Source organism: Mus musculus, chromosome 4 (assembly GCF_000001635.26).
Source record: "Mus musculus strain C57BL/6J chromosome 4, GRCm38.p6 C57BL/6J".
In the NCBI taxonomy this organism is placed as follows: Eukaryota; Metazoa; Chordata; class Mammalia; order Rodentia; family Muridae; genus Mus; species Mus musculus.
The window spans coordinates 132,519,264-132,535,471 of record NC_000070.6 but is presented as its reverse complement, the minus strand read 5'-3'; the positions used below and the strand labels follow the sequence as shown (position 1 = coordinate 132,535,471).

At 44.9% G+C, this 16,208-nt stretch overlaps 1 protein-coding gene across 3 annotated transcripts; it reads left to right on the top strand.

Moving 5' to 3' along the window:
* The first annotated feature begins 21 nt into the window (after positions 1 to 21).
* On the top strand, positions 22 to 4,917 carry Atpif1 (ATPase inhibitory factor 1). Of its 3 annotated transcripts, none has more exons than XM_030253107.1 (4): positions 22 to 530; positions 1,819 to 1,990; positions 2,085 to 2,176; positions 4,649 to 4,917. In XM_030253107.1, the coding sequence occupies exons 2-4, from the start codon at positions 1,904 to 1,906 to the stop codon at positions 4,788 to 4,790; spliced, it is 321 nt and encodes a 106-aa protein (XP_030108967.1). In that variant the 5' UTR covers positions 22 to 530; positions 1,819 to 1,903; the 3' UTR covers positions 4,791 to 4,917. The 3 variants fall into 3 exon arrangements, with proteins under 3 accessions (XP_030108967.1, XP_030108966.1, NP_031538.2); XM_030253106.1 differs by having other exon boundaries at positions 58 to 733; NM_007512.4 differs by having other exon boundaries at positions 58 to 733; positions 1,537 to 1,990.
* The last annotated feature ends 11,291 nt before the right edge of the window (positions 4,918 to 16,208 follow it).

The window sequence follows — 16,208 nt, the reverse complement described above, 5'->3', positions numbered from 1 at the left end:
CTTTTTTTTTTTTTTCGGTTTTAGTTTTGGTTTTTCAGAATAAGGATAAAGTTTCATAGTGTTGCCCTGGTTGTCTCCAGTCTCTGACAGAAAGAAATCTGTTGTCTCTGGATATACCTATTATTATTCTGGACATTTCCCATGGATGGAATCTACTTATACAATTCTTATTTAGGTTTTTTTCATGTGACAGTTTTTTGGTTTTTTTGACCCAGGATTTCTCTGTGTAGCCTTGGTTGTCCTGGAATTCTCTCTGTAGACCAGGCTGACCTCAAACTCACAGAGATCTACATGACTCCCTGGAGTGCTGGAACTGGCCTGGGTAACCACCATGTACCAGTTTTTTAAGAGTTTATCCCAGTGGAGCCTATCCTGGTACTCCAGAGGCAGAGGTAGGCAGATCTTCTGAGTTTGGGGCCAGCCTAGTCTCTATAGTAAGTTTCAGGACAGCCAGGCCTGTGAAAAAAAAACTGTCAAAAAAATTTTTTTTTTTTTTACTGCATTTTATGGTGGCATCCAATTCCTCAAAGGTATGTCTATGCTATGATTTGTTGACCTCTTCAGTAGTTCAACATTTGGGGTCTTCTCACCTTTGGACCACTGTGAAATAGTATTATGAAGCTGGACATATGCCTGTAACCCCAACTCTGGGGAGGTGGAGACGGAAAGATGAGAAATTGGCTTCTTCACTGCGAGTTTGAGGCCATCCCGAGTTACAACAGATCTCATTGAGGTAGGGACAAAATCGGAAAATGGGATGGAAGCAATTATGAGCATGCATGTATAAGGATCTGTGCTTGGAGTTTGTTATTTAATTTTTAAAATTATACTTACTTATTAGTGGGGGCACAGTGTCACAATGCACATGGAGAGGTCAGGGAGAACAACTTTCAAGAGTCCGTTCTCTCCTTTCACCATTGGGGCCCAGCACTAGCCCTATGTGTGGGGGGCGGGGGGGGTGCGGGGGGGGAGTGTATGGGGGGGTGTGGGTGTTTATTCGTTTGTTTCTGAAAACAGGATCTTGTTATGAAGCCCTGGCTGGCCCAGAATTCCCTTTGTCGAATAGGCTAGATTAAGCTAGATTAAGCTCTTCCTGTGTGCCTCAGGAGTGCTGGGATTACAGGTTTGTACCACCAGTTCGCTTGATGTTCTTTTCAGTGTCCTTGTAGCCCGTCACCAAGTTATTAGGTCCATTCACCGACACATTGATACAGTTCAAAATTACTAATTCACTACCTACTAAGGCTCTGATGGCTTCACAAAGTAAACTGTGAGAAAGAACTCAGAAGCAAGGATAAAAAAAAATTGCTGTCAGGATGACTAGGAAGGTCAAAGAAGGGTTTCTCTGAGAAAGTGACATTTAAGGTGAGAGAAGGCACTGCAGTGGCAATATAACCAAAGAACAAGAACACCTCTTAAGAGATAAACACGATTTCATATGTATAAACAGAGGTTTGAGGTCGATATCCAGGCTGTCGGCATCCTAGGCATGGCTACCACAAACTTTGTGTTTCCCCAATCTATTCATGTCCATAGGGCTTGCCATCGTGTACATTTTTAATAAAATCGACCTTTGGACGGAAATTGTGCAGTGGGAGTGAACGAAATGCCTCATTCTAAAGAGACCAAAAGCCAAGATTCATCTTTTGACTTCGCTCTGTAGACTCCTGGGTCATGATGCGTTAGAGCCTTGTTTATTAACTGTTAACTAAGGGATAAATCCGCCTCCCTCTCAACAAACGCTGCAGATATCATAAGCCCCGCCCCCTCCCTCCTGATTCGCGGTTTCCGTGCTCGTCCCACCTCCCCGGCGTCTAGATTGGCAGTTCAGCCGCCCTCGCAGTTAGCGCGCTAGGAGAGAAGCAGCCACGCCCGCAACGCGAGCTGAGCAACGCCGAAGACAATGGCAGGCTCGGCGTTGGCAGTTCGGGCTCGGTTCGGTGTCTGGGGTATGAAGGTCCTGCAAACCCGAGGCTTCGTCTCGGACTCGGTAGGTGGCGGCACGGCCCAGCGCCCATCGCGGGGCGCAGGTTCTCTCTCCCTTGTTGTGCCTTTTCTTTTCACGTCCACGACTCTCTTTGCAGTCGGATAGCATGGATACGGGCGCTGGCTCCATCCGAGAAGCTGGTGGAGCCTTCGGAAAACGAGAAAAGGCTGAAGAGGATCGGTACTTCCGGTGAGGCCCACCTGGTCCCAAGTCCAGCCCCCAGTCGTCCTCCCTGTCCTTTCTACGCTCTCTGTCGCTCCACCCATCTTTACCTGGTCCCTTGGGGCGCCCATCTTCTGGCAGAATTCCAAGGCTGATGAAGCCATCGGGTCGCCTCGTAGTCGAGACTGCTAGTATCGCACTGCTGGCCTCCCAGCCAGCCTTAAGCCTTTTACACCGGTTCTGCAGGACTCAGCCCAAGGGTAGTCTCCTAATTTATCGTTTGCTGTCATCTTCCCCGCATTTCCCCCGCAGTCATCCCCTCTGCACCCCTGGTTGTGCGAGACTCCCCCAGGTGCTCCGAGCAGTGTTTACAACTAGCCAGAACATGCAGAGCCTCTGAGCCCGGCTCACTCACCTGTCACCCCCATCTTTTCTCCCCAACTTCCCTCTCCTCTCTTTAGTTTTTGTAAGGCTGTGTCCATTCCCTGAGGCCTCAGATCCTGTCAGCCATTTCTAGATCCTCCACGTGTCTCCAGTTCTCATGATCTAGATAGTAGCTGCTCAAGGTTAGACTTCCCCCACTCCGGGAGACTTGCACTACTCAGGCCCTGGGTTGTACATTTCTCTGGACTGGTTAGAAATAGGGAGTGGACTAGGTCTATCTACAACCTTTTCCCGGCCCTGAGTTATCTTTAACTTCTGTCCACTGGAGAGCAGCCAGAAACTAATCTTGCTTCCGTTTCTCCTTTGGTCTGCGTCCTAAGCCCATAGGGGTTGTTGCTCATTTATGGAATAAGAACTTAAACAGAGACCTGGATTTCAAGTCTCAGTACCCAAAAAAAACAAAACAAAAAAAAACAATTATCAGGGGGCTGGTGAGATGGCTCAGCGGGTAAGGGCACTGACTGCTCTTCCAAAGGTCCTGAGTTCAAATCCCAGCAACCACATGGTGGCTTTTAACCACCCATAGTGAGATCTGATGCTCTCTTCTGGTGTGTCTGAAGTCAGCTACAGTGTACTTATGTATAATAAATAAATCTTAAAAACAAAACAATTATCAGGATGGCAATTCTCCTGCCTCAGCCTTTCAAGTGTTGGAATTTTAAGCTATGCCACCACTCCTGGCTTGGGACCTATGTCCTTTACCTTATGTATTATTGTTTTGTTGGATTGTGTTTGAGTTTTCTTTCCTTTAATTCTGTGACGGTGTTGGGATATGTGCACAAGTACAGGTGCCCATTGGGAGTTAGAGATTAGGTGCCCTTGGAATTAGAAATACACGTAGTTCTAAACTCTTGAAATGGGTGCTTGGGGGCTGGAGAGATGGCTCAGCGGTTAAGAGCACCAACTGCTGTTCCAGAGGTCCTGAGTTCAATTCCCAGCAACCACCTGGTGCCTCACAACCATCTGTAATGGAATCCACCAGCAACAGTGTACTCATATACGTAAAATAAAATTTAAAAAAAGAAAAGAAAAGAAACGGGTACTGGGAACCAACCTGAGGTCCTATGCTGGAGAGATGGCTCAGGGCCTAATAGCAATGACTGCTCTTCCAGAGGAACCAGGTTCTATTGCTAGTGCTCTCACAGTGTCTAACAGCTGTCCATAGCTCCAGTTCTACGGCATCTCAAACTCCCTTCTGGCCTACATGGGCAATACATGCATGTATCCTGTGCCTTTAATCCCAGTGTTCTAGAGACAGAGGCAGAAGAAGCAGGCAGAGCTCTTGAGTCTGAGACCAGACTGGTCTACATATTGAGTTCCATGAAAGCCATACATAAAAAGATGCAGCCAAAACATACATGTAAAATGTAAAAAATGTAAAAAAAAAAAAAAAAAAAAAAAAAAGCTGATCACGGTGTTGCACACCTTTATTTAAACATGCCTGTATGTGCATGTGCACTTTTGTGTGTGTGTATGCATGCTTGGGCCAAGTGTGTGGGGACCATCAGAAACCAGTAGAGAGGAGTTACAGATAGTTGTGAGCTGCCTGACATTGGTATTGGGAATTGAATTTGGATTCTTCTAGAAGAGAAATACATTATCTTCATCTCAGAGCCGTCTCTTCACTCTGATTTTCTGTGTGTGTGTTGCCTGCATATATGTATGTATGTATATCCCATGAGTACCTGGTACCTGTGGAGGCTAGTACCCTGGAACCGCAGTTACATGTGCTTGTGAGCTGCTGTGTGGGTTCTAGAAATGGAGCCTGAGTTCTCTAGGAGAGAAAGTTTCCAGAGCCAATTTTCCCTCCCAACTCAGGAAACTTCAATCTGGAACTTATCCAAGGACAGCAGTTGAAGCCCCTAGAACTGCAGTTATAGATGGTTGTAGGCCATCATGTGGATGCTGGGAACTGAACCCTGACTCCCACAAGCTGCACCCCCCACCTCCCACCCCACCCTGTGCACATATACAAGTAAATGTGATTAAAGTAAAGTAAAGATCTCCTTGAGATGAAAGATTGGATTAAATCCCTCAGCCACTGTTTCTTTATAGAGAGAAGACTAAAGAACAGCTGGCTGCCCTGAGGAAACACCATGAAGATGAGATTGACCACCATTCGAAGGAGATAGAGCGTCTGCAGAAGCAAATTGAACGCCATAAGAAGAAGATCCAACAACTAAAGAATAATCATTGAATGCGCGCAGTCGGTCCCTCACAGAGTGGCCCGTATCACTCCCCACGTCTGTAGACACATGGCTTTGAATGATTACTATTTGGTCTGTGTGCTACTAACAGATAATAAACGATCACCAGGAAACTTGCCTGATGCCTTCTACTGTCTAGAGCAGCAGTTCTCAACCTTTGGCTTGAGACCCCGTTTGTGGGTAGAACGACCCTTTCACGGGAGCCGCCTAAGGACATCTGAACCATCAAATATTGACATTCTGATCGGAAAAACAGCAGGGAAATTACAGTTATGAAGTAGCAACCAAACCTTTAAGGGGTTGAAGCATTAGGAAGGTTGAGAACCACTAAGGGACAGAAACTTCTCATCCATTAGAATGAATTGAGGGTTTCTACTAAATAGAGTACGGGGGAGGGTGTGACCCTGACCTCAGTCTAATCAGAATGTGCAGAGACAGCTTGAAACGTAAACCCCAGTCCAATGCCTAAGCCTAGCTGCGGTCTGGAGGAAAGAGTAAACAGAGTGGTTTCTAAGGCTAGGACCAGAAACAATAGCACTGTCTTACTAGAAGGCTGGCTCTTTCATATGAACTAGCTATTGCTCTAAGCGTGAGACAACTACAATTAGAAATCATTCCCAAAGCCAGGCGTGGTGGCGCACGCCTGTATTCCCAGCACTCGGGAGGCAGAGGCAGGCGGATTTCTGAGTTCGAGGCCAGCCTGGTCTACAGAGTGAGTTTCAGGACAGCCAGGACTATACGAAGAAACCCTGTCTCAGGAAAAAAAAAGTTGGTTTTTTTTTTTTTTTCACTTTCCAACAAATTCTTTTTTAAAAAGATACATAGAGCCAGGCAGTGGTGGCACACACCTTTGATCCTAGCATTCAGAAAGCAGAGGCAGGCAGATTTCTGTTAGTTCCTGGCTAGCCTGGTCAGTTAGTTCTAGGAAAAAACAAAACAAAACAAAACAAAAAACAGTCTGGCCTTCTGAGACCAACAGTTGACCTAACTCCATAGTAAAGCCATTGCTTAGACATGCATGAGGGCCTGGTATAATCCCAGCACTAGGTATGGAAAACGTTGCCAGGAATAACACAGTAAAACTTATGACCCTCAGTGCAGAGATCTCAGGGCAGACCTTTCTTCCCCCTTGCATTGGAATTGAGGAAGTCTTCCCGGTTGTGTGAGTATTCAATGTCTAGATGACTCAGCGTTCTACTGCTGTGGACTCTGTGTGTGTGTGTGTGTGTGTGTGTGTGTGTGTGTGTGTGTGTGTGTGTGTGTGTTTTACACAGTTATTTTAGGTATGGGGAAGGTTTGGAGTGGTGAGTGAGTATGTTTCTGCCGCAGAGATCCGAGGACAACTTAGGAGAGGACTCCATTCCCTACCATGTGGGTTCTGGGGGTCAAATCCAGATCATTGCCAGGCTTGGTGGCAAACACCTTTAACCATTGAGCCATCCTACCAGCCCTTTTTTGGTTTCTTTTTCCTTTTTTCTTTTCTTTCTTTTCTTTTTGTTTTCTGTTTGTTTTGATTTTTTTGTTTCGTTTGGTTTTGAGACAGGGTTTCTTTGTGTAGCCCTGGCTGTCCTGTAGACCAGGCTGGCCTCAAACTCAGAAATCCACCAGCTTCTGCCTCACAAGTGCTGGGATTAAAGGAGTATGCCACCACTGCCCGGCCCTTTTTTTTATGATATATATGTTTGTTTATTACATGTAAGTACACGTCTTCAGACACTTCAGAAGAGAGCTTCAGGTCTCATTATGGATGGTTGGGAGCCACAAGTGGTTGCTGGGATTTGAACTCAGGATTTTCAGAAGAGCAGTCGGTGCTCTTAACCGTTGAGCCATCTCTCCAGCCCCCCATTTTCTTTCTTTAAGAACTAATCCAAGCCAGGCGTGGTGGCGTACGCCTTTAATCCCAGCACTCCGGAGGCAGAGGCAGGCGGATTTCTGAGTTCGAGGCCAGCCTGGTCTACAAAGTGAGTTCCAGGACAGCCAGGGCTACACAGAGAAACCCTGTCTTGAAAAAAAAAAGAGCTAATCCTATAGAATTTTATAAAATAGATTATTTACAGCTTGCACAAGATGTAAAAGTTACAGAGCAAGTTACAATTATCTGCTTGTTACATCTGAAGTTATTTTTGGCAAAATATTTTCATTAATTTTTTAAATATTTATTTATTTATATACATGAGTACACTATTGCTCTCTCAGACACACCAGAGAGGTCATGAGACCCCATTACAGATGGTTGTGAGCCACCATGTGGTTGCTGGGATTTGAACTCAGGACCTCTGGAAGAGCAGTCGCTGTGCTCTTAGCCGCTGAGCCATCTCTCCAGCACCCCCATTTTCATTAATTATGCATACTTTTTTAGACTTGATACTCCTGGAAATCAAATGAAGGTTCTTACCCGTATGTACTATAAGTATGCACCTTACCACTGTGCTACATCCTCAGCCTCATGTTATAGCCAGAGTTGCAGCAGGTTGTGAGGTAACTTCTCCAAGGTCTTGTGAAGTTTGTCCTGAGCAGAAAGCTGTTTCCTCCCGATAGTGCTCTCAAAACCCTTAGCTACAGTTCCAGGGCTGCGGTTTTGATGCCAATAGTTCCCTCTTCCATGCGGTGTGAGAAGTGGTTGCTGTCTGTTCCTCAGAGGATGGATCGATGGATGCAGGCTCCTTGGGTAAGTGTAGACATGGCTGTGGTTTGTGTTGGCACTGACATGTCGGCTGTGACAGGAGGCCCTTCAGCATGTTTGTGCATGCCTCTGCAGTGCAAACTCGTGATCCTAGCTCTTGGAGGTTTCCACAGCAGTTAACCCAAAAGTTGTTTTTAGCTGAGCAGTTATGGTACACACTTTTTTTTTTTTAACAAATCTTTTTTTTTTTAAGATTTACTTATTTATTTATTATATGTAAGTACACTGTAGCTGTCCTCAGATACTCCAGAAGAGGGCATCAGATTTTGTTACGGATGGTTGTGAGCCACCATGTGGTTGCTGGGATTTGAACTCGGGACCTTCGGAAGAGCAGTCGGCACTCTTAACCACTGAGCCATCTCGCCAGCCCCTGGTACACACTTTTAATCCCAGCACTTGGGGGGAGGCAGAGGCAGATGGATGAAAGCCACCTGGTCTATAGAATGAGTTCCGGGACAGCTAGGGCTACACAGAGAAACCCTGTCTTGAAAAACAAACAAACAAACAAAAAGTCTACCCCACTGGTCAAACACTTGAATAGTTCCTGGGTTTGAGTCCCAGCCTGGGAAGAGAAGTTGGGGAAGGGTGGGGAGGAAGAAGAGGAGAATCAACATTATCTTAGGACCAATTAAATCCAAATGTATGGCTGAAGAGATGGCTCAGACAATAAAGTGCCCTCTGTATCCACATGAGGACCTGTAACTAGTCTGGAGGGGGGCAAAGGGAGCTGGAGGCAGGAGGATCTCCAAAGCTGCTTAGTCATCAGCCATCAGCCTAGCGTAATCCATAAGCATTCGGTACAATGAGAGACCCTGTCTCAAAACAAAAAAATACAAAGCAATTAAGAGAATGAGGAAAGATATCTTCTGCGCTCAGGTGCTCACATGTGCATACACCTTAGTACCTATATACCACACACACACTCACATACACACACACTCACATACACACACACACACACACACACACACACACACACACACACACCTCTCCCACAGGCCCTCCTACCTAAGGTGACTTACATTCATAATGTCAACACTTAAGGTTGACACAGGCACATCTCAAGCCATCCCTGGACTCCATTGCAGAACCTTATCTCACAAGAAGAGGGAGCTAGAGAGATGGCTCGGCAGTTGAGCATTTGCTGTGTTCGGTTCCTAGCTCCCACAGGATGGCTCATAGCTGCTTGTAACTCCAGTTCCAGGAGATCCAGGGACAAAGGCACCAAGCATGGATGTGGTATACATACATGCAGGCAAACACCAAAAGACTCATACATATACAATCTTATTACTATATTTGATGTTTCAACATAGGGTTTCTCTGTGCAGCCCTGGCTGTCCTGGAACGTGCTCTGTAGACCAGGCTGGCCTCAGCTTCATAGAGCTCCACCTGCCTCTGCTTCCTGAGTGCTGGAATTAATGGTTATACCACCACATCTGGCTATTAAACAAATATATTTTTAATCAAAGAAGAAACAAAAATAGCTGTCGGTAGTAGCAAACACCTCAGAATTCAGAAGACTGAGTCAAGAGAATTGGAGGCCAGCCAGCAACACAGTAAGACCGTACCTCAGCAAAATAAAAATCAAAACAATTTGGTCCTGGACATTGGTATTTTTAAAAATCTCCCTGTGTTTCCCCCCACCAAACTGTGGCTGGAACTGAGAGTCACTGGCCTGGCTCTTTGAGCAGTTTATTCTCTGTCCAAGACATTGAGCTGAAGGCCCCAACAAGGACAAAAATTCAGTTTCTACCTTGTCACCAAGAGGTATACTCTATTTTAAGGGTAGCATCTGTGTTTTGTTTTGGTTTTTGTCTTTTGTTTTTCGAGACAGGGTTTCCCTGTATAGCCCTGGCTGTCCTGGAACTCACTTTGTAGATCAGGTTGGCCTCAAACTCAGAAATCCGCCTGCATCTGCCTCCCAAGTGTTGGAATTAAAGGCGTGCGTCACCACCGCCCAGGTTTCTTTGCCCAATTCTTACACCACCGCCCAGGTTTCTTTGCCCAATTCTTACAGAGAGAGCCCTGGGCCCTATAAACATTGTTACATATTCTAATGTTCTAGGTTAAAAAGAACAGAAAAAAAAACAAAACCCTAGGTTGTGTGTGTGGGTGTGTGTGTGTGTGTGTGTGTGTGTGTGTGTGTGTGAGACAGGTCTCATATATCCCAGGCTGGCCTTGAACTCAACTTTTCACATAGCCAAAGAGAAGTCCAGATGCACAGAGACTGGACCAGGATACAATGTCCTATCACACTTTTTTTTTTAAAGATTTATTTATTTTATTTATATGAGTACATTGTAGCTGTCTTCAGACACACCAGAAGAGGGCATCAGATCCCATTACAGATGGTTGTAAGCCACCATGTGGTTGCTGGGAATTGAACTCAGGATCTCTGGAAGAGCAGTCAGTGCTCTTAAACCCCTGAGCCACATCTCCAGCCCCCTATCACACTTCTACCTTACTCTCTTGAGAAGGGGTCTCTCACGGGACCTGGAATGCTAGCTCCTTCCTCATGCTCTTCCCAGAGAGCTGTATATAATTCCCGCCTGCCTGTACAAGGCCTGGTACTCGGTAGATGTGCTTGAATATACAATCTGTGGAAGGTTAACTGAAGGGCGGGATTCAATCTGTGCAGCCATAGGGAAGTGCTTATACATGCTAAAGTCAGACTTTCTGGTGGTATGGTTGTTTTGGGCCAGTCATATTCTAAACAAGTTTAGTAAATGAATCGGTTTCCCCAGTTGGGCTTTGGTGAAATCCTGCTTTGGTTTGTTGTTGATGCTGATAAGGAGGAGGTAGGTGTTTCTTTATGTCTGTCCAGGGAAAAGGTTCTCAAAAATATAATAGCCAGCAACCTTAGCAATCCTCCTATCTCCTCCCTCCTCCCAGCCATGCTCAGCGTTAACATGCGCAAAGCCACGCCCAATTTTTATGTGGGTGTTAGGATCTAAAGTGAGGTCCTCCTGCTTACACAGCAAGTGCCCTTCCCCACTGAGCCCAACCTTGAGAGTGCATGGGTGTGTGCCTCCAGCACATTCAGTTTTATGCCAAGCTTGGGCCTGAACCCAAAGCTTTCAGCGGGCTTGTTTAGGCGATGTGCTGCGGTACAAGTCAGCCTTTTAAGTTCCTTTAAACTTTTGTCCAGCAAAGTTGCTATTGGTATCTACTGTATGCTGGGCGCGCAGTGTTCACTGGAGATCCAGCTACAAAATAGCGACAGCTCCTTTTCTTATGGAATCCACGGCCTACTGGGAAAGAGTCCTGGTTAAAAAAAGGATTAGTCAAAAATGTGGGCAGTAATCCAACGGCGATGCGTGGGGGAAGCTGGAGGAGAACAGGTTAGGCCCTGCACCCAGACCTGGGGCTCAAAGGGACAGGATGATAGAAAAGACAAGAGGAGGTGTGGCTCAATGGAATTGTACTTAAAGAAGCCTGCCTCTGAACAAGCAAACCGGCTTCCGGAGATTGAAAACCGTTCCCCCAGTGCATATGGAGGTGACAGTGTGGCGGGGTAGCCACAGTGTGGCAGGGTAGCAACAGGCTAGGATCTACCAATTTCCACGGGCTAAACTAGCCACAGGCATGCTTAATCTCTGTGTTCCACTCCTCAGTCCTTTATTCCTTCTTCCGGTCCTCCGGAAAGCCTTTCTTCCCTCCTTTTCTTTCTTAGGCAGCAGAATGCCTAAGCCACCGGTACCCTACTCCCAGGGATCTATCACTTGGGAGTCTTCAGCAAAAGAAAGAACTTGTGAAAACACTAATCTTACCCCTGACCCCACCCCGTTGGTTAGTTTTTATTTTATTTTCTTGCTGGTTTGTAATGCAAATCACTATGGTCCCCTTCAAATTTATAGCAATCCTTCTGCCTCTGCCCCCTAGAGTGAATATACTTTTTTCCTCTCTCTTTTGGTCTCCCCATCCCCCCCCTTCCCTCTCTCTTTGTTCTTGAGTTTATTTTGTTTTAGGTGAGGCCCCGGCTGGCCTCAAACTTATTGAGTAGCCCCACCTCCTCAGCGCTGGGATCACAGACCTGTGTCACCATACCAAGTGTGTTTATTCTCGCTTTCTTTATCTTTTTATTATTATTATTATTTATTTATTTTATGTATGTGAGTACACCATTGCTCCCTTCAGACACACTAGAATTGGGCAGCAGACCCCATCGCAGATGGTTGTGAGCCACCATGTGGTTGCTGGGAATTGAACTTAGGACTTCTGGAAGAGCAGTCAATGCTCTTAACTGCTGAGCCATCTCTCCAGCCCTGCTTTCTTTATCTTTGTTTTTGGTTTGTTTCTTTTGGTTTTTCTCTGCATAGCCCTGGCTGTACTGGAACTCGCTCTGTAAACCAGGCTGGTCTCAAACTCAAGAGATCCGCCTGCCTCTGCTTCCCAAATGGGAGTAAAGGTGTGTTATATAGATACGCTACATAGCCTGGGCTGGCCTTGAACTCATCATCCTCCTAGCTCACCCTCTGAAGTGCTGGAATTTCCAGGCATGTACTACCAGATCTAGCTCTTATTTTTAAAATTCCGGTACAGCTGGTATTTTAGCATTCAAGAGGAAAAGGCAGTGAGATCAGGAGTTCTAGGTCACGCTCGGCACATAGGCAGTTTGAAGCCAACTTGGGCTATATGACTTTGTCTTGAAAAAAACAAACAAGGGCCTGGAGAGATGGCTCAGTGGTTAGGAGCACTGGTTGCTCTTTCAGAGACCCTGAGTTCAATTCCCAGCAACCACATGGTGGCTCACAGCCATCTGTAATGGGATCTGATGACCTCTTCTGGTCTATCTAAGGACAATGACAGTGTACTCACGCATATAAAATAAATAGCTCTTTAAACCAAGCAAGAGGCTGGAGAAATGGCCCAGTAGTTAAAAGCATTTGTTGCTTTCCAGAGGATCTGGGTTGGATTCACAGCACCATGTGGCAGCTAACAACTATCTGATGTAAGTTCCAGGAGATTTATACCCTCTTCTGGCTTCCACAAGCTCTGTATACACAGACATAAAGACAAAACACTAATATACATAGAAATATTTAATTTTTTTTAAATGGAGGAGCTAGGGAGATGGCTCAGTGGTTAAGAGTATTGACTGCTCTTCTGAAGGTCCTGAGTTCAAATCCCAGCAACCACATGGTGGCTCATGATCATCTGTAATGAGCTCTGACACCCTCTTCTGGTATGTCTGAAGGCAGCTACAGTGTACTCATATATAACAAGATTTATTTTTTAAATAAATCTTAAAAAAGAGAAAAATAAAAAAAAGAGAAAAATAAAAAAAAAGAAAAAATCTTAAAAAAGAAAGAAAGAACACTTACTACTCCTACAGAGGATGGAGATTCAGTTCCCAGCACCCACATGGTGATTCACAACCATCTGTAACTTCAATTCCAGGAGACCCAATGCCTGGTGACCTCTCCTGGAGTCTGTGGGCATCAGGTCCAAACATAGTGCACATACATACATACAGGCAAAATACTCATGCAAATTCTATTTTATTCTATTTTAAAAATCTGATCAAGTGTACATCATAAAAGATGAATCATTAACCATTTAAATGATAAATCACCTGAACTTGGCAGTATGACTGGCTGGATTTTCTATTTTGATGAAGTTTTACTCCTTAAAGCATTATGTTGCTCAGGCTAGCCAGAAATAACAATCCTCAAGCTTTGGCTTCCCCAATGCTGGGATTACAGGCATGAACTACCAAGCCCAGCATAGTGTGTGTGTGTGTGTGTGTGTGTGTGTGTGTGTGTGTGTGTGTGTGTGGCATGTGAGGCACAGTCCCTCAATTGAATCTAGATCTCACCAATAAAGTTAGTCTGGCTATTCAACTTGCTCTGGGGCTCCCTTGTCCTGGCTTTCTGAGTACTAGAGTCACAGGTGGGCCACCAGGTCCCTACCACAGCCACCTGGCCTTGTGTGGCTTCTGAGGATTCCAACTTGGGTCCTCACACCTGTGCAGCAAATACTTTAATCTCCCCAGCTTCTGCTGCATTTTACATCAACCTATGTAAATACTTTTTTTTTCAAGATTTATTTTTTTATTTATATGAGTACACTGCAGCTGTCTTCAGACATCACATTACAGATGGTTGTGAGCCACCATGTGGTTATTGGGAATTGAACTCAGGACCTCTGGAAGAGCAGTCAGTGCTCTTAACCACTGAGCCATCTCTCCAGTCCATCCCCCACCCCCCTTTTTTTTTGTAAATACTTTTACTAGAATATTTTTATTTCTTTTTTATGGCTTTAAATTACTATTTCACTTCTCTTTTGGTCTTTCTTTCTTTTCTCTATGTAGCTCTGGCTGCCCAGGAACTTACTCTTACTCTGGAGAGCATGCTAGCTTCAAACTCAGAGATCTGCCAGCCTCTGCCTCCTGAGTGCTGGGATTAAAGGCATGCACTGTCACCACCCCAGGACCCCGATTTTTGGTTTTTTGGTTTTTCTTTTCTTTTTTTTTTTTTTTTTGGTTTTTCGAGACAGGGTTTCTCTGTGTAGTCCTGGCTGTCCTGGAACTGACTTTGTAGACTAGGATGGCCTCGAACTCAGAAATCCACCTGCCTCTGCCTCCGGAGTGCTGGGATTAAAGGCGTGTGCCACCATGCCCAACAAGAACACACTTTTTATATCTTTGTAAGGGACAGATTTGAGCAACAGGGTTCTCATTTGTGTAGCAAGTAACCCTTTCAGGCATTGGTTGGTTTGTATAGTGACTAAGTAGCCCTTTGGCCTAGTCCCTCACTTTGCTTGCTCCCATGGTGGGATATTATGATTTGGTCAGCAAAGCAGTAATACATTTTGAACTTATGGGTCAGTCACAGCTATTAAAGTCACAGCTATCAACATCAGGGGGATTCTAGCAACAAGGTCAGGGTGGTTTGTGGTCTTTCTCAGAATTCAGTGTGGGGCAGGGGCAGGAGAATTGTTAATCTTGTTATGATTATTTCTCTGAGAACAGCTAATACTGTTTTAGCAGCTTGTAGGCTCAGTCATTTTTGACTGCTAAAACTATGTTTTTACATTTGTTTAGTCAGCCAGTTTCCTTATCTGGATCTGCACTTGGCCTTCTAGTACAGTTTGGAAGTCCTTTTCGAAGGGGAAGGTACTGGGTGGTCTTGAATTCATTTTGGATATAACACCACCTATCCTGGTTTCCAGGCCTGCACCACCATGTCCAACTCCTTATCATCACAGATCTCCTTGTTCTCACATCCGAAAACAAGGTGTAGCTTATTCCCTCAGATCAAAGAGTTAATTTGCTACTGTATTTCCTCCCCCCCCCCAAAAAAAACCCTAAGGTGGAGAGGTTCTGGTGCCATCACCAGGAACCCTAAAAATGCTGGCTCTGTTCCTTCCATGTTTTCCCTACAACTATTTACATCTGTAGCCCAAGAAGCTTTTTGGCTTGGGAGAAGGGACACATGAACTAAATACATAGGTCCACAAAAGACATGACTCTTCCAAGTGTGTAACCTATTTATCCATTTAGTTATGGAAATAAAACAAATTTATTTTTCTTTTTCACACAGTCTCATGTAGCCCAGGATGGCCTCAAACTTCTGACCCTCCTGCTTCTACCTCCCAAGTGCTAGAATTGTTGGCATGGACAGCCATACACAATTGCTTTGATTTGTAGCTATTTTAGTTTTTACCATGGCAAACCACCAAATATTATGTGTGACTTCTATCTCAGAGCTTCTATCCAGCTGGCTTTTAAGTAGAAATCTGTATCGTCCACTGGTGACCCGGAAGCTCTTGAACATTTCCGGATCTATGATTTTGTGAAGCTTAATTAATTTATTTATTTTCTGTGTGCATGTCTGCATATATGTCTGAGCACACTGCCAGTGGGCACCTAGTGCTGGAGAGGCCAGAAAAAGAAGTAAACTCTCCAACCGAGGAACGGCAGTTCCTGATGGTTGTGAGCAACAAGGTGGGTACCAGGAACCAAACCTGCGTCCTCTGCAAGAGCATCAAATGCTCTTTGCAGCTGAGCTGTCTCTCCAGCTCCCAAGTCTTTTGGTTTGTTTTAGATTTATTTTACTTTATGTGTGTGTGTTCTCTACATGTATGTATGTATGTATGTATGTATGTATGTATGTATGTATTATGTGAGCCAGGTGCATGCATGATACCTATAGAGTCAGAAGAGAATCTCTCATACCCTGGAACTGGAGTTACAGATGTCGGTGAGCTGCCATGTGTGTGCTGGGAACTGTACACAGGTCTTCTGTAAGGATACCACATGCTCTTAACTGCTGGGCTATCTCTCTAGTCCCCCACTCCCTTTTAAAATTGTGTTTAAGGTCCAAAAGATCCAGGTTTGAATCCCAACCTTTACACGATGGCTCACAGCCATCTTTAACTCCAGTTCCAGGAGATTCAGTGCCTTCTTCTGGCCTAAATGGTTTACAGACATACATGCAGGCAAAACACCTACACACATTACAAAAAAAATTCTTAAAATTTAAAAGTGAATAAATCATGTTTCTATGTTTTTTATAGCAAGTGCAAATAGACAGCTGGAGGTAGGTCAGGGAGTGTAGAGAATAAGGAGCACACGCTAAGGGGATGTCACTTCTTTCTCAACGTTTCATTCCCGGCTTTACACAGATTGGCTGACTTTGACCTGATAGTACTCAGAAAGATGTTACTCAATAGATGAGCATTAAAACTCTTTTCTGTGGCAGCACCAACTCCTGATCCT